Source organism: Oncorhynchus masou, unplaced genomic scaffold (genome assembly GCF_036934945.1).
Source record: "Oncorhynchus masou masou isolate Uvic2021 unplaced genomic scaffold, UVic_Omas_1.1 unplaced_scaffold_1347, whole genome shotgun sequence".
Lineage (NCBI taxonomy): Eukaryota > Metazoa > Chordata > Actinopteri > Salmoniformes > Salmonidae > Oncorhynchus > Oncorhynchus masou.
This window is the reverse complement of record NW_027003359.1, coordinates 149,032-168,068: the sequence shown is the minus strand read 5'-3', so window position 1 is coordinate 168,068 and position 19,037 is coordinate 149,032. Positions and strand designations below refer to the sequence as shown.

General features: G+C 47.4%; 1 protein-coding gene across 2 annotated transcripts; it reads left to right on the top strand.

The window, feature by feature from the left end:
- The first annotated feature begins 5,168 nt into the window (after positions 1-5,168).
- Positions 5,169-17,242, top strand: LOC135530452 (DDB1- and CUL4-associated factor 5-like). 2 transcript variants are annotated; one of them, XM_064958772.1, is made up of 4 exons: positions 5,169-5,647; positions 5,719-5,843; positions 11,208-11,354; positions 14,836-17,242. In XM_064958772.1, exons 1-4 carry the CDS (start codon positions 5,617-5,619, stop codon positions 16,165-16,167), a joined length of 1,635 nt encoding a protein of 544 aa, XP_064814844.1. In that variant the 5' UTR covers positions 5,169-5,616; the 3' UTR covers positions 16,168-17,242. The 2 variants fall into 2 exon arrangements, with proteins under 2 accessions (XP_064814844.1, XP_064814843.1); XM_064958771.1 differs by having other exon boundaries at positions 5,716-5,843.
- Positions 17,243-19,037: the final 1,795 nt, after the last annotated feature.

Here is a 19,037-nt window from a genome sequence, read left to right as displayed (position 1 = left end):
ACAGCCTCCACTCCTCTGGGAAGGCTTTCCACTAGATGTTTGAACATTGCTGCTACAACAGCCTCCACTCTTCTGGGAAGGCTTTCCACTAGATGTTGGAACATTGCTGCTATAACAGCCTCCACTCTTCTGGGAAGGCTTTCCACTAGATGTTGGAACATTGCTGCTATAACAGCCTCCACTCTTCTGGGAAGGCTTTCCACTAGATGTTTGAACATTGCTGCTATAACAACCTCCACTCTTCTGGGAAGGCTTTCCACTAGATGTTGGAACATTGCTGCTATAACAGCCTCCACTCTTCTGGGAAGGCTTTCTACTAGATGTTGGAACATTGCTGCTATAACAGCCTCCACTCTTCTGGGAAGGCTTTCCACTAGATGTTGGAACATTGCTGCTATAACAGCCTCCACTCTTCTGGGAAGGCTTTCCACTAGATGTTTGAACATTGCTGCTATAACAACCTCCACTCTTCTGGGAAGGCTTTCCACTAGATGTTGGAACATTGCTGCTATAACAGCCTCCACTCTTCTGGGAAGGCTTTCTACTAGATGTTGGAACATTGCTGCTATAACAGCCTCCACTCTTCTGGGAAGGCTTTCCACTAGATGTTGGAACATTGCTGCTATAACAGCCTCCACTCTTCTGGGAAGGCTTTCCACTAGATGTTTGAACATTGCTGCTATAACAACCTCCACTCTTCTGGGAAGGCTTTCCACTAGATGTTGGAACATTGCTGCTATAACAGCCTCCACTCTTTTGGGAAGGCTTTCCACTAGATGTTGGAACATTGCTGTGGGGACTTGCTTCCATTCAGCCACAAGAGCATTAGTGAGGTCAGGCACTGATATTGGGCGGTTTGGCCTGGCTCGCAGTCAGTGTTACAATTCATCCCAAAGGTGTTTGATGGGGTTGAGGTCAGGGATCTGTGCAGGCCAGTCTGGTTCTTCTACACCGATCTCGACAAACCATTTCTGTATGGGCCTCGATTTGAGCACGGGGGCATTGTCATGCTGATACAAGAAAGGGCCTTCCTCAAACTGTTGCCACGAAGTTGGAAGCACAGAATCATCTAGAATGTCATTGTATGCTGTAGCGTTAAGATTTCCCTTCACTGGAACTGAGTATGAAAAACAGCCCCAGACCATTATTCTTCATCCACCAAACTTTACAGTTGGCACTATGCATTGTGGCAGGTAGCGTTCTCTGCAAAACCCAGATTCCTCTGTCGGACTGCCAGATGGTGAAAGTTAATCACTCCAGAGAACGCTTTTCCACTGTTCCAGAGTCCAATGGGGACACGCTTTACGACTCATGGTGATCTGAGGCTTGTGTGCGGCTGCTCAGCCATGGAAACCCATTTCATGAAGCTCCCGACAAACAGTTCTTGTGCTGATGTTGCTTCCAGAGGCAGTTTGGGGCAGCTCTAGCAGGGCAGAAATTTGACGAACTGACTTGTTGGTAATGTGGCATTCTATGACGGTGCCACGTTGAAAGTCACTGAGCTCTTCAGTACGGATCATTCTACTGCCAATGTTTGTCTATGGAGATTGCATGGCCGTGTTCTCGCTTTTTTACACCTGTCAGCCATGGATGTGGCTTTAATTGTGGTTTGTAAGAAAGCGGAATGTGCTGGTCTAGAATTGTGTAATAGATCTTTAATTGTGCGTTGTAAGAGAGGGAATGTGCTGGTCTAGAATTGTGTAATAGATCTTTAATTGTGCGTTGTAAGAGAGGGGAATGTGCTGGTCTAGAATTGTGTAATAGATCTTTAATTGTGCGTTGTAAGAGAGGGGAATGGGCTGGTCTAGAATTGTGTAATAGATCTTTAATTGTGCGTTGTAAGAGAGGGGAATGGGCTGGTCTAGAATTGTGTAATAGATCTTTAATTGTGCGTTGTAAGAGAGGGGAATGTGCTGGTCTAGAATTGTGTAATAGATCTTTAATTGTGCGTTGTAAGAGAGGGGAATGTGCTGGTCTAGAATTGTGTAATAGATCTTTAATTGTGCGTTGTAAGAGAGGGGAATGTGCTGGTCTAGAATTGTGTAATAGATCTTTAATTGTGCGTTGTAAGAGAGGGAATGTGCTGGTCTAGAATTGTGTAATAGATCTTTAATTGTGCGTTGTAAGAGAGGGGAATGTGCTGGTCTAGAATTGTGTAATAGATCTTTAATTGTGCGTTGTAAGAGAGGGGAATGTGCTGGTCTAGAATTGTGTAATAGATCTTTAATTGTGCGTTGTAAGAGAGGGGAATGGGCTGATCTAGAATTGTGTAATAGATCTTTAATTGTGCGTTGTAAGAGAGGGGAATGGGCTGGTCTAGAATTGTGTAATAGATCTTTAATTGTGCGTTGTAAGAGAGGGGAATGGGCTGGTCTAGAATTGTGTAATAGATCTTTAATTGTGCGTTGTAAGAGAGGGGAATGTGCTGGTCTAGAATTGTGTAATAGATCTTTAATTGTGCGTTGTAAGAGAGGGGAATGTGCTGGTCTAGAATTGTGTAATAGATCTTTAATTGTGCGTTGTAAGAGAGGGGAATGTGCTGGTCTAGAATTGTGTAATAGATCTTTAATTGTGCGTTGTAAGAGAGGGGAATGGGCTGGTCTAGAATTGTGTAATAGATATTTAATTGTGCGTTGTAAGAGAGGGGAATGTGCTGGTCTAGAATTGTGTAATAGATCTTTAATTGTGCGTTGTAAGAGAGGGGAATGTGCTGGTCTAGAATTGTGTAATAGATCTTTTAATCTTTCTGCAGTTAACATTTAATTTGGATTTTTTTTGGGGGGGGGGGTCTTTGTTATCCTTATCAACGGTAGTGGGAGACGTTCACGCACCATAAAGACATACAGGGGAAATATTGGCAGATGTTTGTCTTTTTTTTTAAAGCCAACTGTGTCTAACTCGGAGTGGGTTAATGTCCGTGTGGATTTGATTGGATATTAGCCGGGAGCTTGAGGCGTCTCCATACATTGTGAGATTTGTTTGACTGTTTGCGTTGGGACTCGTTTCAGAATTTATTGCCGAGTTTCTCATAATTACGCTGCAACCCGTTGGAGACCTGCTACGCTGGTGAGACAGGGAAGATGTTGGGTCATTTTTCTCTTCTGGCTTGGGTTTTGACTCCTAGCTGGCTGGCACCAGACATATTTCTGCTCAGTGTGTTTTGTACAAGTTACATCACGTCTCAGGTTCTATCTTCCCTCAAAGAAGCTATTTTTTTTTTGTATTTTTTTTTGGTCGTAAATAGATTTCTACTGTACTGAACTCGCTGCTTGATTTACACGGAGGTTCGAGGCCCCGTTTGTTCATAACGCGCCTGGAGTGCTAATCCTAGGATCAGGTCCTGTCTGTTCATGTAATCTTATGATGATCTCAAAAGACCAAACTAAACTGATCTTAAATCAGAGCCCTTGGAGACAATTTAACGCTTGATTCTAAAATGTGGTCGGAAGCGACGGTGTGATGCAATTGTGGAGACTTCGGAGGCATGCAGAGGCCTAGTTGAGCTCCGAATCGCCCTGCGCCTGTCAAATGTGGTAACGATGCGGAGGGCTCCGAATAGCTCCACATTGACATGATTGGTTGATGATTGGTTGATGATTGCTGGAGGGCGGGGTCCTCTATAAACACGTTCTCACTTCCTTGACAACAACTCTGCGCTGCACCCCGAGGAGCAAGACGTAATAATATGCCCTGTCTTCTACAGAGACACCGGGTTGACGATGCAGAGATACTGGGGTTGAAGATGCAGAGATACTGGGGTTGACGATGCAGAGATACCGGGGTTGACGATGCAGAGATACCGGGGTTGACGATGCAGAGATACCGGGGTTGACGATGCAGAGATACCGGGGTTGACGATGCAGAGATACCGGGGTTGACGATGCAGAGATACCGGGGTTGACGATGCAGAGATACCGGGGTTGACGATGCAGAGATACCGGGGTTGACGACGCAGAGATACCGGGGTTGACGACGCAGAGATACCGGGGTTGACGACGCAGAGATACCGGGGTTGACGACGCAGAGATACCGGGGTTGACGACGCAGAGATACCGGGGTTGACGACGCAGAGACACCGGGGTTGACGACGCAGAGACACCGGGGTTGACGACGCAGAGACACCGGGTTGACGACGCAGAGACACCGGGTTGACGACGCAGAGACACCGGGTTGACGACGCAGAGACACCGGGTTGACGAAGCAGAGATACCGGGGTTGACGAAGCAGAGATACCGGGGTTGACGAAGCAGAGATACCGGGGTTGACGAAGCAGAGATACCGGGGTTGACGACGCAGAGATACCGGGGGTGACGACGCAGAGATACCGGGTTGACGACGTAGCGCCTTTAACTCTGAGGCTTTATGACTATATGCCCTTCACCGAAAAAGGACTGGGCCTGATGGTTCTGTTGCCCCGTCTGTCTGTGTGTGTGTGTGGGTTCTGGTCCCCCGTCTGTCTGTGTGTGTGTTCTGTTGTCCCGTCTGTCTGTGCGTGTGTGTGTGGTTTTGTTGTCCCGTCTGTCTGTCTGTGTGTGTGTGTGTGTGTGTGTGTGTGTGTGTGTGTGTGTGTGTGTGTGTGTGTGTGTGCGTGTGTGCGCGTGTGTGTGGTTCTGTTGTCCAGTCTGTCTGTGTGTGTGTGTGTGTGGTTCTGTTGTCCCGTCTGTCTGTGTGTGTGTGTGTGTGTGTGTGTGTGTGTGTGGTTCTGTTGTCCCGTCTGTCTATAGATAGCGTCTCAAATGCAACCCTATTCCCTATATTGTGAACTATATATTTTTTAAAGAGCCCATAGGGGATAGGGAGCCATTTGGGATGTATACTATGCCTCTACTGAAATGCAATACCTTTAGGATTCCTAATATAGATGTTCCCTTGACTATCGAGACAGTTTTGGTGATTTTATCATGTGGTATCAACTTCTCTTTTTATCAAGATGGGGATGAGAGTATTACCTGATTGTTGTTCGTAACACCATGATAATGTGTACCCTTCTGTCCCCAATGGACCCTATTCCCTATGTAGTGCACTACTGTAAACCAGGGCCCTATTCCCTGCATAGTGCACTACTGTAAACCAGGGCCCTATTCCCTATGTAATGTACTACTTTATTCACTATACAGGGAATAGGGCCCTGGTTTACAGTAGTGCACTATATAGTGAATAGGGCCCTGGTTTACAGTAGTGCACTACATAGGGAATAGGGCCCTGGTTTACAGTAGTGCACTATGCAGGGAATACGGCTCTGGTTTACAGTAGTGCACTATATAGGGAATAGGGCCCTGGTTTACAGTAGTGCACTACATAGGGAATAGGGCTCTGGTCTAAAGTAGTGCACTATATAGGGAATAGGGCTCTGGTCTAAAGTAGTGCACTATGCAGGGAATAGGACTCTGGTCTAAAGTAGTGCACCATGCAGGGAATAGGGCCCTGGTCTAAAGTAGTGCACTATATAGGGAATAGGGCCCTGATCTAAAGTAGTGCACCTATATAGGGAATAGGGCTCTTGTCTAAAGTTGTGCACTACATAGGGAATAGGGTGCCATAGGGGGTTGAAATGTCTTAATCTCTGTTGTCTTCCTCCAGTACATCTTGTCTGGATCAGATGACTTCAACCTTTACATGTGGAGAATCCCCAAGGATCCTGAAGCAGGTAAGTGTGTGTTTCTTATCGGGTGTGTCCATCTGTGTCCCTGAGATTACAGTCTCTCTCTCTTCCAGGAGGCCCGGGTCGTGTGGTCAACGGAGCGTCCATGGTCCTGAAAGGTCACCGTTCCATCGTGAACCAAGTCCGGTTCAACCCCAGCACTTATATGATCTGCTCCTCCGGGGTCGAGAAGGTCATCAAGGTCAGTAGACCTCACCATGACGTCGTCGTGATGTTGTTGCACGTCAAGTCATCGTCATGATTTAGTTTTTCCATGGTTGAATTTTCGTTTGACGTTATTGCTGTCCTTTTCTTTCTCGCTCTATTTACATAATTTATAACAGTTAAAGGCGTGTGACTTATTATTTACTTATTTGTAAAAATGACTTGGGACACAATTGATTCATGTCATCACAACATCATGTCAATACATTGCATCACAATTTGTCTTGGGAACTTACTTTTTAAAGGGAAGGTAAGCATGAGTTTTATTTTATTTACCAAAGTAACAACGTAGTGTGGTCATAGACCAAGTAATTTAGCTGTATATATTTATTTTTTTATTATAATTTTTTTTTTTTATGATTATGTTTTGAAATATTTATTAACTTAACTATATAGAATGCATTATTTGTCAACATCATGTGGAGATTTCTGGTTTATCTCAGCCAACCATGGAGACATGCGTGTTTGCTGTGGTGAGCTACAATCCACCAATCACGAGGAGGTGTGACGTAATCAACCAATCAGATTTCCCCCATGATCCAGGCAGCTCGGAATCTCCTGCACCAGAAGGCCTCAAAACCAAAAATGGAAAATAATTCCTGTTTGCTCTAATATTTTAGTACCGGTCTGTTTTTCTTATACTTGTCTGGTCCAACTTTTTGACCTGTTCTCTGAAGTAAGGAACCAGAGATGTTTGATCTTGGCTTCGTGTTCACCGACTGCTGTTGTGACGATTTCCATCTGCCTGGAGCTTTCCTCCGATCGCCACCTCTTGGGTTATTGCCTCAGGAGTCTATCTACTTCAGATTTACCTCACTATATCACTATTGGGTGAGCTACCCTCACGGACTCTTCCTTGGATGGTAAAATGGCCTCTGAAGCGCCTCCCTCATTGGCTCTTCTTTGGTTGCAAACTCATCCACTCTTTACCATTGGATGGGCATCAGCCGTTCATCTGTAAGTCTCCGTTCTCTTGTTGCTTTGTATCTGCTGGCTTTGTTTTAGTTGTGTACTGTGGGTTCCTGCTTGTGCCAAGTTGGTCTCGAGTTGTAATTTGTGGCTAACTGTCAACTGTGGTGGTTGGCTAGCGAGGCTCGTTAGCTGAATGGCTTTAGGTAATCCGAAAAGGTTGGTTTGCTTTAATGTGGCTCAATTTGCTATTGAAGCTAGTTGTACAACTGAAATGTCTTCCGCATTTAACCGAACCCCCTCAGAGAGGTGCGGGGTGCTGCTATAATCAACACGTATTCGGCACCCGGGGAACAGTGCCTTGCTCAGGGGCGCAACGACAGATTTTTCTTACCTTGTCAGCTCGGGGATTCAAACCAGAAACCTTTCGGTTACTGGCCCAATGCTCTAACCCCGAGGCTACCCTGCCACCTCTACACTCTAACCCCGAGGCTACCTGCCACCCACAGCTAGGTGTTGGTAACCTACTTACTCTGCAGTGCTACAGGCTAGTTGGATAGCAACCTCGTTTTCTTGTAAATACGCAGAAAATGTAGATGAAACCAGTAGTCACGAGTACATAAGATTTGGTGTAATTTCAAGTTACATGTTTGAAGATATTTATGTTGGAGTTTCCATTGTAAGGCAGGGCAGTCCAAACCTCTTCCTGGAGATCTACTGTCCTGGAGATCTACTGTCCTGTAGGTTTTTAGCCCAACCCTCTTCCTGGAGATCTACTGTCCTGTAGGTTTTCAGTCCAACCCTCTTCCTGGAGATCTACCGTCCTGTAGGTTTTCAGTCCAACCCTCTTCCTGGAGATCTACTGTCCTGTAGGTTTTCAGTCCAACCCTCTTCCTGGAGATCTACTGTCTAACCGAAAATTTAGCACATCTGATTCAGCTAGTTAAGGTTTTGTTGAGCAGCTAATTAGTAGAATCAGATGTGTTAAATTAGGGTTGGACTGTAAACCTACAGGACAGTAAGATCTCCAGGAAGAGGGTTGGACTGTAAACCTACAAGACAGTAGATCTCCAGGAAGAGGGTTGGACTGTAAACCTACAGGACAGTAGATCTCCAGGAAGAGGGTTGGACTGTAAACCTACAGAACAGTAGATCTCCAGGAAGAGGATTGGGCTAAAAACCTACAGGACGGTAGATCTCCAGGAAGAGGTTTGGACTGTAAACCTACAGAACAGTAGATCTCCAGGAAGAGGGTTGGACTAAAAACCTACAGGACAGTAGATCTCCAGGAAGAGGGTTGGGCTAAAAACCTACAGGACGGTAGATCTCCAGGAAGAGGGTTGGGCTAAAAACCTACAGGACAGTAGATCTCCAGGAAGAGGGTTGGACTAAAAACCTACAGGACAGTAGATCTCCAGGAAGAGCCCTGTTGTAGGGATTAGGCTCGGTGGATCCTCCATATGACATAACCAACAAAACAAAACAAAAATGACGGCATGACTTCGGCATTCCGATCGGTTTTATGTTGCAACTCGATCGAATTGAAAAGTGACTTTTGGTGCCTAAACTAATGGACACCCAGATGTTACATGGGGTTATGTTAAATACACAAACTAAAACTTCTAGTTAGCACAACATAGTGGGTGCTCATTCAAAGGGTCATCTAGAATATCGGGTGATCAGCTCTAGGTGGGGCGGCAGGGTGGCCTAGTGGTTAGACTAGCAACCGAAAGGTTGCAAGTTCGAATCCCTGAGCTGACAAGGTACAAATCTGTCGTTCTGCCCCTGAACAGGCAGTTAACCCACTGTTCCTAGGCCATCATTGAAAATAAGAATTTGTTCTTAACTGACTTGCCTAGTAAAATTAAGGTAAAATAAAAAATAAAAAAATAAAAGGTGATTTCCCCACCACCTGTATGGGTCCCTGTCCCTTTATGAGTCAGAGGGCTTGAGGTGAAGACGGACTGAGACAACTCTGTCTCTTCACCTCTATCCACTGTCTCTGACTGAGACAACTGTCTCTTCGCAACTATCCACTGTCTCTCTGCCACTCTCCACTGTCTCTCTGCCACTGTCTCTGCCACTATCCACTGTCTCTCTGCCACTATCCTCTGTCTCTCTGCCACTATCCTCTGTCTCTCTGCCACTATCCTCTGTCTCTCTGCCACTATCCTCTGTCTCTCTGCCACTATCCTCTGTCTCTCTGCCACTCTCCACTGTCTCTCTGCCACTATCCACTGTCTCTTTGCCACTATCCACTGTCTCTCTGCCACTATCCTCTGTCTCTCTGCCACTATCCTCTGTCTCTCTGCCACTATCCTCTGTCTCTCTGCCACTCTCCACTGTCTCTCTGCCACTATCCACTGTCTCTCTGCCACTCTCCACTGTCTCTCTGCCACTCTCCACTGTCTCTCTGCCACTCTCCACTGTCTCTCTGCCACTCTCCACTGTCTCTCTGCCACTCTCCACTGTCTCTCTGCAACTCTCCACTGTCTCTCTGCCCCTCTCCACTGTCTCTCTGCCACTCTCCACTGTCTCTCTGCAACTCTCCACTGTCTCTCTGCCCCTCTCCACTGTCTCTCTGCCCCTCTCCACTGTCTCTCTGCCCCTCTCCACTGTCTCTCTGCCACTCTCCACTGTCTCTCTGCCACTCTCCTCTGCCCCTATCCACTGTCTCTCTGCCACTATCCACTGTCTCTCTGCCACTATCCTCTGTCTCTCTGCCACTCTCCACTGTCTCTCTGCCACTATCCTCTGTCTCTTTGCCACTATCCACTGTCTCTCTGCCACTATCCACTGTCTCTCTGCCACTATCCACTGTCTCTCTGCCACTATCCACTGTCTCTCTGCCACTATCCACTGTCTCTCTGCCACTCTCCACTGTCTCTCTGCCACTATCCACTGTCTCTCTGCCACTCTCCACTGTCTCTCTGCCACTCTCCACTGTCTCTCTGCCACTCTCCACTGTCTCTCTGCCACTCTCCACTGTCTCTCTGCCACTCTCCACTGTCTCTCTGCCACTCTCCACTGTCTCTCTGCCACTCTCCACTGTCTCTCTGCCACTCTCCACTGTCTCTCTGCCACTCTCCACTGTCTCTCTGCCACTATCCACTGTCTCTCTGCCACTATCCACTGTCTCTCTGCCACTATCCTCTGTCTCTCTGCCACTATCCTCTGTCTCTCTGCCACTCTCCTCTGTCTCTCTGCCACTCTCCACTGTCTCTCTGCCACTCTCCACTGTCTCTCTGCCACTCTCCACTGTCTCTCTGCCACTCTCCACTGTCTCTCTGCCACTCTCCACTGTCTCTCTGCCACTCTCCACTGTCTCTCTGCCACTCTCCACTGTCTCTCTGCCACTCTCCACTGTCTCTCTGCCACTCTCCACTGTCTCTCTGCACCTGTCCACTGTCTCTCTGCCCCTGTCCACTGTCTCTCTGCCACTCTCCACTGTCTCTCTGCCCCTATCCACTGTCTCTCTGCCACTCTCCACTGTCTCTCTGCACCTATCCACTGTCTCTCTGCCACTCTCCACTGTCTCTCTGCACCTATCCACTGTCTCTCTGCCACTCTCCACTGTCTCTCTGCACCTATCCACTGTCTCTCTGCACCTATCCACTGTCTCTCTGCCACTCTCCACTGTCTCTCTGCCACTCTCCACTGTCTCTCTGCCACTCTCCACTGTCTCTCTGCCACTCTCCACTGTCTCTCTGCCACTCTCCACTGTCTCTCTGCCACTCTCCACTGTCTCTCTGCCCCTATCCACTGTCTCTCTGCCCCTATCCACTGTCTCTCTGCCCCTATCCACTGTCTCTCTGCCCCTATCCACTGTCTCTCTGCCCCTATCCACTGTCTCTCTGCCACTATCCACTGTCTCTCTGCCCCTATCCACTGTCTCTCTGCCCCTATCCACTGTCTCTCTGCCACTCTCCACTGTCTCTCTGCCACTCTCCACTGTCTCTCTGCCACTCTCCACTGTCTCTCTGCCCCTCTCCACTGTCTCTCTGCCCCTATCCACTGTCTCTCTGCCCCTATCCACTGTCTCTCTGCCCCTATCCACTGTCTCTCTGCACCTATCCACTGTCTCTCTGCCCCTATCCACTGTCTCTCTGCCCCTATCCACTGTCTCTCTGCCACTATCCACTGTCTCTCTGCCACTATCCACTGTCTCTCTGCCACTCTCCACTGTCTCTCTGCCACTCTCCACTGTCTCTCTGCCCCTCTCCAGCCCAGACAAACGTAGCGTCCTGAGCTTGTAAAAGGAAAGGATGTGGTGTTAATTTATCATAACCTCCTCCAGGTAGTCTGCTGTTGGTCCATCATCATCTTCAACGAACCAGAGGTGTGAGAGCCCAACCAGGTGTTCAATTTAAACTCTGACCCTCCTCTCCTGTCCTTCTCCTCTGCCCCTGAAACCCCTCCGTCCGACGCCCAGGCGTGGAGCCCCTACCAGCAGACGGAGAGTCTGGGAGACCTGGATAGTCGTGTGGAGGATAAGTCCAGGAGTCTGTACAGCCACGAGGAGTACATCAACTTGGTCCTGAACAGCGGCAGCGGTCTGAGCCACGACTACGTCTCGCAGGTAACACCGGTCCACGTCCCAAATGAGTCCCTATATAGTGCACTACTTGTCCCTACTTGTTCCCTAATAGTGCACTACCTTTACCTATATAGTGCACTACTTGTCCCTATATAGTGCACTACCTTTCCCTATATAGTGCACTACTTGTCCCTATATAGTGCACTACCTTTCCCTATATAGTGTACTACCTTTCCCTATATAGTGCACTACCTTTCCCTATATAGTGCACTACCTTTCCCTATATAGTGCACTACCTTTCCCTAATATAGTGCACTACCTTTCCCTAATATAGTGCACTACCTTTCCCTATATAGTGCACTACCTTTCCCTAATATAGTGCACTACCTTTCCCTATATAGTGCACTACCTTTCCCTATATAGTGCACTACCTTTCCCTATATAGTGCACTACCTTTCCCTAATATAGTGCACTACCTTTCCCTAATATAGTGCACTACCTTTCCCTATATAGTGCACTACCTTTCCCTATATAGTGCACTACCTTTCCCTATATAGTGCACTACCTTTCCCTAATATAGTGCACTACCTTTCCCTAATATAGTGCACTACCTTTCCCTATATAGTGCACTACCTTTCCCTAATATAGTGCACTACCTTTCCCTAATATAGTGCACTACCTGTCCCTATATAGTGCACTACCTTTCCCTATATAGTGCACTACCTTTCCCTATATAGTGCACTACCTTTCCTATATAGTGCACTACCTTTCCCTATATAGTGCACTACCTTTCCCTATATAGTGCACTACCTTTCCCTATATAGTGCACTACCTTTCACTATATAGTGCACTACCTTTCCCTATATAGTGCACTACCTTTCCCTAATATAGTGCACTACCTTTCCCTAATATAGTGCACTACCTTTCCCTAATATAGTGCACTACCTTTCCCTATATAGTGCACTACCTTTCCCTATATAGTGCACTACCTTTCCCTATATAGTGCACTACCTTTCCCTATATAGTGCACTACCTTTCCCTATATAGTGCACTACCTTTCCCTATATAGTGCACTACCTTTCCCTATATAGTGCACTACCTTTCCCTATATAGTGCACTACCTTTCACTATATAGTGCACTACCTTTCCCTATATAGTGCACTAGCTTTCCCTAATATAGTGCACTACCTTTCCCTAATATAGTGCACTACCTTTCCCTAATATAGTGCACTACCTTTCCCTAATATAGTGCTCTACCTTTCCCTAATATAGTGCACTACCTTTCCCTATATAGTGCACTACCTTTCCCTAATATAGTGCACTACCTTTCCCTAATATAGTGCACTACCTTTCCCTAATATAGTGCACTACTTGTCCCTATATAGTGCACTACCTTTCCCTAATATAGTGCACTACCTTTCCCTAATATAGTGCACTACCTTTCCCTAATATAGTTTACTACCTTTCCCTAATATAGTGCACTACCTTTCCCTAATATAGTGCACTACCTTTCCCTAATATAGTGCACTACCTTTCCCTAATATAGTGCACTACCTTTCCCTAATATAGTGCACTAGCTTTCCCTAATATAGTGCACTAGCTTTCCCTAATATAGTGCACTAGCTTTCCCTAATATAGTGCACTAGCTTTCCCTAATATAGTGCACTAGCTTTCCCTAATATAGTGCACTAGCTTTCCCTAATATAGTGCACTAGCTTTCCCTATATAGTGCACTAGCTTTCCCTATATAGTGCACTACCTTTCCCTATATAGTGCACTACCTTTCCCTATATAGTGCACTACCTTTCCCTATATAGTGCACTACCTTTCCCTATATAGTGCACTACCTTTCCCTATATAGTGCACTACCTTTCCCTATATAGTGCACTACCTTTCCTATATAGTGCACTACCTTTCCCTATATAGTGCACTACCTTTCCCTAATATAGTGCACTACCTTTCCCTATATAGTGCACTACCTTTCCCTAATATAGTGCACTACCTTTCCCAATATAGTGCACTACCTTTCCCTAATATAGTGCACTAGCTTTCCCTAATATAGTGCACTAGCTTTCCCTATATAGTGCACTAGCTTTCCCTAATATAGTGCACTAGCTTTCCCTAATATAGTGCACTAGCTTTCCCTAATATAGTGCACTAGCTTTCCCTAATATAGTGCACTACCTTTCCCTAATATAGTGCACTAGCTTTCCCTAATATAGTGCACTAGCTTTCCCTAATATAGTGCACTAGCTTTCACTAATATAGTGCACTAGCTTTCACTAATATAGTGCACTACCTTTCCCTAATATAGTGCACTACCTTTCCCTAATATAGTGCACTAGCTTTCACTAATATAGTGCACTACCTTTCCCTAATATAGTGCTCTACCTTTCCCTAATATAGTGCTCTACCTTTCCCTAATATAGTGCACTACCTTTCCCTATATAGTGCACTACCTTTCCCTAATATAGTGCACTACCTTTCCCTAATATAGTGCACTACCTTTCCCTAATATAGTGCACTACTTGTCCCTATATAGTGCACTACCTTTCCCTAATATAGTGCACTACCTTTCCCTAATATAGTGCACTACCTTTCCCTAATATAGTGCACTACCTTTCCCTAATATAGTGCACTACCTTTCCCTAATATAGTGCACTACCTTTCCCTAATATAGTGCACTACCTTTCCCTAATATAGTGCACTACCTTTCCCTAATATAGTGCACTAGCTTTCCCTAATATAGTGCACTAGCTTTCCCTAATATAGTGCACTAGCTTTCCCTAATATAGTGCACTAGCTTTCCCTATATAGTGCACTAGCTTTCCCTATATAGTGCACTAGCTTTCCCTATATAGTGCACTACCTTTCCCTATATAGTGCACTAGCTTTCCCTATATAGTGCACTAGCTTTCCCTATATAGTGCACTACCTTTCCCTATATAGTGCACTACCTTTCCCTATATAGTGCACTACCTTTCCCTATATAGTGCACTACCTTTCCCTATATAGTGCACTACCTTTCCCTATATAGTGCACTACCTTTCCCTATATAGTGCACTACCTTTCCCTATATAGTGCACTACCTTTCCCTATATAGTGCACTACCTTTCCCTATATAGTGCACTACCTTTCCCTATATAGTGCACTACCTTTCCCTATATAGTGCACTACCTTTCCCTATATAGTGCACTACCTTTCCCTATATAGTGCACTACCTTTCCCTAATATAGTGCACTACCTTTCCCTATATAGTGCACTACCTTTCCCTAATATAGTGCACTACCTTTCCCAATATAGTGCACTAGCTTTCCCTAATATAGTGCACTAGCTTTCCCTAATATAGTGCACTAGCTTTCCCTAATATAACGCACTACCTTTCCCTAATATAGTGCACTCCCTACACACACACACACACACACACACACACACACACACACACACACACACACACACACACACACACACACACACACACATTTTGTGGTGACTAATTAAGAACTGGTGCATGTCATCTCAGTCCATCCAGGAGGATCCTCGTATGATGGCCTTCTTTGACTCTCTGGTTCGCCGGGAGATCGAGGGCTGGAGTTCGGACTCAGACAGTGACCTGAGTGAGGGGGCCATCCTGCAGCTCCACGCCAGGGGACAACGCTCCACACGGGCTGTAGGAGACGGCGCCGGGGTCCTGGTTGGGAGTGGAGTCGCCACGCCTGTGCCGCCCTCTGCTGCTGCTACCGCCGACTCAGACCACTCCTCTTCGTCCTCATTAGCTGCCCCCGAGGGGGCGGAGCATCCTGAAGGGGTGGAGCCACTGCAGCCGAGGAGGCGTGGCAGCAGATTTCAGCAGTCTGTGTTCTTATTGGACCTGGTGGGAGAGGACTCTGACTCCAGTGGATTCTGGCCAGACCCCATGCCCCGGCCTCGCTCTCCCAGCCCCCGAGACAACTCCACCCTCTCCAGCCCCACCTCCTCCCCGGCCGGCGCCTCCTCTAGTTCCTCCTCTTCCACCTCCTCCACCAGCTCTGAGGACGAGGAGCAGAGGAGAGCCAGTAGGAGACAACGTACTGCAGCCCGGTGGCGCCGCATGCACTTCCCCCGCCTGTCCAGTGGGGGGCGCCCCGAGTCCGCCCAGGCCTTGTACCCCGGGGGGGTCGACTCCTGCTCCTACCCCAAGATCTCAATCGACGAGGCCTCATCCTCCTCCGCGTCCTCCACGGAGCTTCAGCAGGACCAGGACTCGGTTCAGATCGGACCCCACAGAAGTGGCTCTAAAACGGGGAGACGCAAGACGCACACCCTCCCTGGTTCTAGCCCTGCAGTGTCTCTGGACAGCCAGGACGACCGAGCGGAGCAGGAGGGGCTCCTCATCGCCTCCCTTCTGTCTCAAGACGCCCTGCAGCAGAGGAACGAGTCCCGGGCGGGAAGGGTTGGGGAGAGGAGGGCTGCTTTAGAGAGAATGGCCGAGGGCTTAGATAGTCCTGAAGAGGCCGACGAGTCAGATCATAGTCACTGGATCTCCCCTAGTTCCAGACACCACAGCCCTGGGCTGAACGGGCTGCAGCACCTTGACATGACTGAGGTGCCGGTAGGCTGTAGGGGTCGCCTGGCTCCAGACCTATTTGAATCCTCAGACTCCGAGGAAGAGAGAGAGACCTTAGAGTTGAAATCAGCAGGCACTAGGACCCTGGTGGAGGAGGAGGAGGAGGCGGAGGAGGGGGGGTCGTCGTCGTCGTCTCAGAGAGGCCAAGCCCAGGGTGCGCTGAAACGGACTCACCTTGGGTCAAGAGGTCAAGGGTCAGGGGAGGGGTCAGGGGGGTCGGAGACCTCAGAGAAGAAGTTCAAGACATGATGATTGCACCTGAGGTGCCAGGTGATCGTTTGGTTAAGGACCCGTTACGTCTCAAATGATACCCTGTTCCCTACGGTGTACTACTTTAGGGCTACAGTAACCCGTAGGCTTTAAGGCTACAGTAACCCGTAGACTTTAGGGCTACAGTAACCCGTAGACTTTAGGGCTACAGTAACCCGTAGACTTTAGGGCTACAGTAACCCGTAGACTTGAGGGCTACAGTAACCCGTAGACTTGAGGGCTACAGTAACCCGTAGACTTGAGGGCTACAGTAACCCGTAGACTTGAGGGCTACAGTAACCCGTAGACTTGAGGGCTACAGTAACCCGTAGACTTGAGGGCTACAGTAACCCGTAGACTTGAGGGCTACAGTAACCCGTAGACTTGAGGGCTACAGTAACCCGTAGACTTGAGGGCTACAGTAACCCGTAGACTTGAGGGCTACAGTAACCCGTAGACTTGAGGGCTACAGTAACCCGTAGGCTTGAGGGCTACAGTAACCCGTAGGCTTGAGGGCTACAGTAACCCGTAGGCTTGAGGGCTACAGTAACCCGTAGGCTTGAGGGCTACAGTAACCCGTAGGCTTGAGGGCTACAGTAACCCGTAGGCTTGAGGGCTACAGTAACCCGTAGGCTTGAGGGCTACAGTAACCCGTAGGCTTTAGGGCTACAGTAACCCGTAGGCTTTAGGGCTACAGTACACCGTAGACTTTAGGGCTACAGTAACCCGTAGGCTACAGTAACCCGTAGGCTACAGTAACCCGTAGGCTACAGTAACCCGTAGGCTACAGTAACCCGTAGACTTGAGGGCTACAGTAACCCGTAGACTTGAGGGCTACAGTAACCCGTAGACTTGAGGGCTACAGTAACCCGTAGGCTACAGTAACCCGTAGACATTAGGGCTACAGTAAACCGTAGGCTACAGTAAACCGTAGGCTACAGTAACCCGTAGGCTACAGTAACCCGTAGGCTACAGTAACCCGTAGGCTACAGTAACCCGTAGGCTACAGTAACCCGTAGGCTACAGTAACCCGTAGACTTTAGGGCTACAGTAACCCGTAGACTTTAGGGCTACAGTAAACCGTAGACTTTAGGGCTACAGTAAACCGTAGACTTTAGGGCTACAGTAAACCGTAGACTTTAGGGCTACAGTAAACCGTAGACTTTAGGGCTACAGTAAACCGTAGACTTTAGGGCTACAGTACACCGTAGACTTTAGGGCTACAGTAACCCGTAGACTACAGTAACCCGTAGGCTACAGTAACCCGTAGGCTACAGTAACCCGTAGGCTACAGTAACCCGTAGGCTACAGTAACCCGTAGACTTGAGGGCTACAGTAACCCGTAGACTTGAGGGCTACAGTAACCCGTAGGCTACAGTAACCCGTAGACATTAGGGCTACAGTAAACCGTAGGCTACAGTAACCCGTAGGCTACAGTAACCCGTAGGCTACAGTAACCCGTAGGCTACAGTAACCCGTAGGCTACAGTAACCCGTAGGCTACAGTAACCCGTAGGCTACAGTAACCCGTAGGCTACAGTAACCCGTAGACTTGAGGGCTACAGTAACCCGTAGACTTGAGGGCTACAGTAACCCGTAGACTTTAGGGCTACAGTAACCCGTAGACTTTAGGGCTACAGTAAACCGTAGACTTTAGGGCTACAGTAAACCGTAGACTTAGGGCTACAGTAAACCGTAGACTTAGGGCTACAGTAAACCGTAGACTTAGGGCTACAGTAAACCGTAGACTTAGGGCTACAGTAAACCGTAGACTTAGGGCTACAGTAAACCGTAGACTTAGGGCTACAGTAAACCGTAGACTTAGGGCTACAGTAAACCGTAGACTTTAGGGCTACAGTAAACCGTAGACTTTAGGGCTACAGTAAACCGTAGACTTTAGGGCTACAGTAAACCGTAGACTTTAGGGCTACAGTAAACCGTAGACTTTAGGGCTACAGTAAACCGTAGACTTTAGGGCTACAGTAAACCGTAGACTTTAGGGCTACAGTAAACCGTAGACTTAGGGCTACAGTAAACCGTAGACTTAGGGCTACAATAAACCGTAGACTTAGGGCTACAGTAAACCGTAGACTTAGGGCTACAGTAAACCGTAGACTTAGGGCTACAGTAAACCGTAGACTTAGGGCTACAGTAAACCGTAGACTTAGGGCTACAGTAAACCGTAGACTTTAGGGCTACAGTAAACCGTAGACTTTAGGGCTACAGTAAACCGTAGACTTTAGGGCTACAGTAAACCGTAGACTTTAGGGCTACAGTAAACCGTAGACTTTAGGGCTACAGTAAACCGTAGACTTAGGGCTACAGTAAACCGTAGACTTAGGGCTACAGTAAACCGTAGACTTTAGGGATTGGGTGTCATTTCAGAAGCCTGAGACTCAATTTAGGGTGGCTTTTCTATGGGTTTTTAATAATCCAGTTTCTTGGTTTGGCGTCACTCTAAAAAGGGTGTCGCAATTTTGAGACATTGGGCGAGGTGGTTTTGCGTGGACCGGGTGGGCGGAGTTAGCACATTTTTAGACCATTCCATTGGTCCTAAAGTGAAATCTTCACCCACCGCCCATTGGGACACGTGTTCTTCTGTGAGCAAATCACAGTGAGGTCATCACTTCTGTGGTCAAACCACAACGATGCCATAATTTACTAACATATAGGTAATCATATTGACAGTAATGCTATTGTTAATTATTTTTGCTAGTCTTAAGGCAGAATTATTTTTATTTTTTTATGTTCATGTTTTGAAACAAATACAGAGTTTTTTTAATTTTAAGAGAACACTCATGGGGGGGGGGGGGGCTGAAATTCGGGACAAAAGCTTTTCGACTACGGATTTTATTTAAATTGGAGTTAAAA